The 6,322-nt window shown below is 48.0% G+C and overlaps 1 protein-coding gene across 1 annotated transcript; it reads left to right on the forward strand.

The window, feature by feature from the left end:
- The first annotated feature begins 3,517 nt into the window (after positions 1-3,517).
- On the forward strand, positions 3,518-5,926 carry LOC113027300 (E3 SUMO-protein ligase ZBED1-like). The gene is made up of 2 exons (XM_026176915.2): positions 3,518-4,750; positions 4,915-5,926. The coding sequence occupies exons 1-2, from the start codon at positions 3,684-3,686 to the stop codon at positions 5,588-5,590; spliced, it is 1,743 nt and encodes a 580-aa protein (XP_026032700.2). The 5' UTR covers positions 3,518-3,683; the 3' UTR covers positions 5,591-5,926.
- Positions 5,927-6,322: the final 396 nt, after the last annotated feature.

The following is a 6,322-nucleotide window of genomic DNA, read 5'->3' on the forward strand; positions in this document are numbered from 1 at the left end:
CCTTCCTCCACACCACCATCCCTACTTCCTGCAGCACAACCAAACATGAATCTTAAAAGAACAACAACAGTGTGCAAAGATAACCAACATGTACAATAACACTTAACCATTGTTACACTGCCCCCCCAGCAATAAGTTCCTCGTCCCCGAGGGAACGACACAGTCTCTGAGGCGGGGTGGTAGCCTACGTTCCCTCCTTGACCTCCTGAGCCCCTGAGGTGGGCGCGGAGCGTCGGGGCTTTGGGGTGAAGAGTCCGAGGGAGGGGAACGCAGCCCCGGTCGGGGGCCCCTCTGAGCAGGGTCATGGACGCTCTGTACACGTCCCTCTGGAAAGGAGGGGAGGGACTGCCCTCTGTAGGGGGCCATCCGGTCTCTGTGCAGCGCTACTATCCTCCCCCTAGGAGGCAACTGCACCCTGTAAACAACCTCCCCCACTCGCTCTAGGACGCTGCAAGGCCCCACCCAGCTGCTATCCAGTTTAGGACACCGTCCCTTCTTTCTCTTTGGGCTGTAGACCCACACCAGCTCCCCAGCACGGAAGTGCCTCCCCTTAGTGGTGATGTCATAATTCCTCTTTTGGCGCAGGCCTGCCTTCGCCAGCTGCTCCCGGGCGTAGGAATGTTCAGAATCCAGCCGGTCCTGCAGCTTCCTTGCGTAGTCCCGGCCTGGTGGTGCTTCTGGCGCGTCCGGGGGCTTCCCAAAAGCCAACTCTGCAGGAGTTCTCAGCTTTCACCCTAACATGAGCAGGGCAGGCGTACATTGGGTGGAGTCTTGCACTGCCGACCTGTAGGCCATGAGGATAAGGGGAAGATGGTAATCCCAGTCCCGTTGGTGTTCTGAGGTAAGGATGGCTAGCTGCTGGGCCAGCGTCCTGTTAAACCTTTCCACCAGTCCATCGCTTTGGGGGTGAAGTGGGGTGGTGCGGGTCTTCTTGATCCCAAGGCGTTCACACATGGCAGCAAATACCTTGGACTCAAAGTTACGCCCCTGGTCACTGTGGAGGGTCTCTGCTGTTCCAAAGCGGCTGAACATCCCCTCCACTAATACATCAGCGACAGTCTCAGCCTCCTGATCTGGGATGGCGTATGCTTCCGGCCACTTGGTAAAATAGTCCATGGCCACAAGAACATAGCGGTTTCCTCTGTCTGTGCGAGGAAATGGGCCCATGACGTCCACAGCTACTCGCTCCATTGGAGCCCCTGCTGGTTGCTGCTGAAGCTGAGCCCGGGACTGGTCCTGTGGCCCTTTGTGTGCGGAACATGCATCACAGCTCCGGCAAAAGTCCTCCACATCCCTCCGCTGTTGACCCCAGTAATAGCCCTGGCGGAGGCGGCGGAGAGTCTTAGAGACCCCAAAGTGGCCGGAACCAGTGCTCCCATGGCAGGCTTCCAGCACCGCTGACCTCAGCGACCTTGGCACCACAACCTGCCACCTCTCCTCCCCCGTGGCAGGATCCTTCCAGGCACGCTCCAACACCCCCTCCTTCAGCCTGAGAGCTGCAAACTTGGCCCATAGCCCCCTGGTACAGATGGAAAGCCCAGTGACCTCATCCCAAAGGGGTTGCTCCCCCTTCTCCAGCCACTGCAGGACCGGCAGCAGGTCTGTGTCTTGTTCCTGCCGTGCCCTCCACTCTGCTGGATCCACCACCAGAAGAGCCCTGCAGGCGAGCTGTGCTGCTCCGTCTATTGTCGTGAGTTCCCGCTCTATTTCCTCTCGCTTCTCACAGTAACGGCAGCCAGCTGCAGCACATGGGCGGCGAGAGAGGGCGTCTGCGTTAGAATGGTGCGTCCCTGCTCTGTGCTCCACAGTGAAATTGAAGGCTTGGAGCTCCTCCAGCCAGCGAGCCACCTGTCCCTCTGGCTCCCTGAAAGACATCAGCCACTGAAGGGCAGCATGATCAGTTCTGATAACAAATGCTGTGCCGCACAGGTAGTACTTAAAGTGTCTCACCCCTGCCACCACAGCCAGCAGCTCTCGTCGTGTGACACAGTAGCGCCGCTCACTCCTGTTCAGGACCCGACTGAAGTACGCCACCACCTTCTCACCTTCCGGCCCAACCTGCGACAACACAGCTCCCAGCCCCACATTACTTGCGTCAGTGTCCAGGACAAAAGGCAGGGTGGGGTCAGGGGGGGCGAGGACTGGGGACTCTGTCAGCGATTTGCGGAGGGTGTTGAACGCCTGCTGACAGTCCTGGGTCCAGATGAAGTCACGGTCCTTCTGCAGCAGGTGGAAGAGTGGTGCGGCTATGGAGGAAAAGCCAGGATAGACAATATAAACATATTTAAAATTAAAGGAATTTGAAATGTACATTGTGCCTTGGTTCAGTGTCTGGAAGAGTCCTGACTCAGTCAATTATAGATGATGTGAGAGGGCGGGTGTGTGTGTTTAGGGCACGGATGGCTTGGGGATAGAAGCTCCTCTTGAGTCTCTCTGTCCTTGCCCGGAAGATGCGGAACCTTCTACCAGATTGCAGAAGTTGGAACAGTTTGTTGCCAGGATGGGACGGGTCCTTCAGTATCTGCGCTGCTCTAGTCCGGCATCTCCTGGTGTAGGTGTCCTGAAGCGGGGGGAGAGCAATCCTGCAGCAGCGTTCTGCTGTACGGATCACTCTCTGGAGAGCTTTTTGGTCCTTCACACAGCTGTTCCCGAACCACGATGTCATGTTCTGTGTGAGGATGCTCTCCACAGCGCCTGTATAGAAAATCCTGAGGATCTTTGGAGAGACCCTGAACTTCCACAGTTGTCGTAGGTGATACAGGCGCTGCCTAGCCTTTTTGGTCTGGACCTGAATGTGGGCAGCCCATGTCAGGTCTGAGGAGATGTGGACACCAAGATACTTGAAGGACTGCACCCTCTCCACTGGAGCTCCATTGATGATAATGGGCTTGTAGTCTCTGTGCTGACCCCTTCTGAAGTCCACCACCAGCTCCTTGGTTTTGCTGACGGGATGAAGTGAACTACACCATTTTTGTTACGTATTTGCATATTTCTGACAATCAAGAAGTTATATTTTGTCTCTGAAAAGTCATTGCAGGAGTTCTAATGCAGGTTTTTCAAACTACTAGGATACGGCAGACCATAAAAGACCAAACCACAAGACAACTATCATGAAGAGAACTATGTATAAACCCAGCTCTGGAGAAAATGGGATGCTGTAAGAGCAAAAGAAAAATAGAATTTAAGGACTTGATCTAATAACTCGATATTTTATTTAAAATAGTACACAGAAATCATATCAAATGTTTAAATTGACGTGTCACTGTATTTCTTTGTCTTGTTTTATTCACACCTGTAAAATATATATATATAAATAAATAAATACACTGTGTGGCTCATCTGTTACAGTGACTTTGCTGCCAATGCTGTTACCATTATGCACCTGGAACCTTTGGTGGCGTTATGGTCACTGCCACATAAGTTACGTTAATGTTATAATTAGTGCTGTCAAAATTATCGCGTTAATTGTTAAGATCAACGCGAAATGTTTAATGCATTAAAAAAAATTAACGCTGATTTTGTTTTTTTATTAATTTCCTGTAATCTAAGACCTTTAAATTCATGAGCACCTCTGGAGGAGGGGGCAACAGTGTGCTATGCTGGCGTTTGGCCTGACAGAAATGATTAGAAGAAGAAGTGACACCATGCTACTATCTAGCTAACACTAGCTAACACACGCAAGCATGGACGAGGGCGGACTTTTGGGTGGAAAGTTTCTCTTTAAGAAGTTGCCTGATGGCTTGTTGGACAAAACGAGAGTAAGATGCACAATTTGCAAAGCTGAATTCAAGTACCACAGAAGCAGTTCATCACTGGCGTATCACCTGAGAGCAAAACACCCAACTGAATCCACCTCTACGGGACCTCGCCAGTCTACGCTTCAGGAGTATGGTGCTTGTGGACGAATAACAAAAAATGTGAGAGAAAAGGTAACCAATTCCTTGGTTGTTTGGCTAGCTAAAAACTGCCGACCAGTTAGCATAGTAGAAGATGATGGACTGAGAGAAGTCATTCGTGCTGCATCTGGAGATGAGTGTTACAATCTGCCCTCGAGAGGAACCATTGTGTCGAGACTGCACACTTTGTATGGGGACCAGAGGGCTCAGCAGTCCAGCAAGCTTGTGCAAGTAAGGAATGTCGCTCTCACCGGAGACCACTGGACTTCGGTGAACAACGATAATTACTTGGGGGTCATGGCGCATTTTATTGATAACGACTGGACTATGCAATCGTTTGCACTAACAGTGAGTAAAACTGAAGAGAGACACTATGCTGAGGCGTGTGCTGACCATTTTCTGAATGTTGCAAACGAATGGAAAATCAAGGACAAGGTAACCACGCTTGGCACCGACAGTGCTCGTAACATGGTTGCAGCCGCCAGACTACTTCCATTTGAACACATGCCCTGCATGGCCCACATTCTGCAAAGAACGGTCACAGTTTCTCTTAATGACAGCGCATTTGAAAGGGCTCTGGCCAAATGTCGCAAGATTGTTGGACATTTTAAGCATAGTCCAGCAAACGCTCAGGAATTAAAGGCACAGCAAGCTGCACATGGACATCAAACAGAACCGCTTGTTCAGGACGTTCCAACAAGATGGAACTCCACCCTAGAGATGATCAAGCGGATCCAGAGAAACAAATTTGGGCTGACCACCATCCTGACTCAACAAAACAGCAAGGTGACTATGTTGACTGACCAGGAGCTTGACAGACTGCAAAAGCTGGAGGAACTACTGGAACCTTGCAGGTAAATACATTTTGTTTCTCATGATTGTGTGTCTATCTTTGCATTCTAGCTTTGTTTTCAAGTATGTTCTCCACCTCCACCTCTCTGTGTATTTTCATATGTAGTTTTTATGTTTGTCTCTGTGTGATTAATAGAAAAATACAGACTTGATCTTTCTATTGCAGATATGTTACCGAACTGCTGGGAGGAGAGCGGTATGTCTCTTGTTCCATGGTGTTGCCAGCCTTGTGTCATTTGTTCAGGATTATGGAGCCCTCAGATGATGACCCAGTCTACGTTTTGAGGTTTAAGAAGATTTTTACCACAGACCTAGCTCAGCGGAGGGACATCAGCAATCTCACATGGCTGAAGATCGCTACTGCCCTTGATCCCAGGTTTAAAGATCTTAAATGCCTTTCCAAAGATGAAAGAAGAGAGGTGTGGGCATCAGTACATGACCTTCTGATGTCAGAGACGGATGCACACCAACCATCTGCTCAGACAACAGAGGAACCCTCACCAAAGAAGAGCAAGATGTCCATCTGCTTGCTGGGTTCTCCTGATTCAGATACAGAGGAAGAGGAAGATGCTATAGACTGCTGTCTGAATCTGTACAAAGCAGAGCCCAAAATTGACATAGGAGAGTGTCCACTACAGTGGTGGTTAAAGAGAGAAGGAGCACATGCCAGGCTGGCACCTATTGCACGCAAGTACCTGTCAACCCCTGCAACCACAGTGCCTTGTGAGAGATTATTCTCACTCTCAGGTCACATCATTCAAAAGAAGCGTGCTTCTTTGTCATCAGACAATGTAAACAGAATAGTCTGCCTCAGTAACTGGCTGAGTGCAAAGAAGGACTAATCCAGATTGCTCCTTTGAAGTGAAAAATGTTCAACATTCTGGGTTTTCAGCTGTGTCTTTTTGTGTTTTAAATACTGAGTTTTGTGCACCCTTTATTGTTATGATATTCACTTTAACCTGTAGGCCTGGGTTCAGTCACTGTTGATGGCCTTAAAGGTTTTTTGTAAGTTTTCACTGTGTTAAAGATTGATGAAAACTATTAAAATTCTCTTTGAATTTCAGCATACATTCTTTGTGTTTATTCTGCATTTACTTCATTGTGTTGCATAAATGTCTGTTACAATCTTAAAATATAAAGAATAAAAAAAATGTAATTGGAGCCAGGCTATTAATAAAGTAATTGAGATTAATCGCAATTAATAACAGAAAATTGTGAGATTAGTTAGTTAATTTTTTTTAATCTATTGACAGCACTAGTTATAATAGATTATAACAGGGATCTGGGCCTTCTTATGCAGGTGTGATTAAATTTCCATTGGGCGAAAACCCAACCAAACAAAAAAACTACACTTTCTTAAGGCAACAATATTTGAAGGTTTTCTATATGGTGGCCAGGTGTAAGATACAGGGAGTGCAGAATTATTAGGCAAGTTGTATTTTTGAGGAATAATGTTATTATTGAACAACAACCATGTTCTCAATTAACCCAAAAAACTCATTAATATCAAAGATGAATGTTTTTGGAAGTAGTTTTTAGTTTGTTTTTAGTTTTAGCTATTTTAGGGGGATATC

This window comes from Astatotilapia calliptera, chromosome 7, assembly GCF_964374335.1.
Source record: "Astatotilapia calliptera chromosome 7, fAstCal68.1, whole genome shotgun sequence".
In the NCBI taxonomy this organism is placed as follows: Eukaryota; Metazoa; Chordata; class Actinopteri; order Cichliformes; family Cichlidae; genus Astatotilapia; species Astatotilapia calliptera.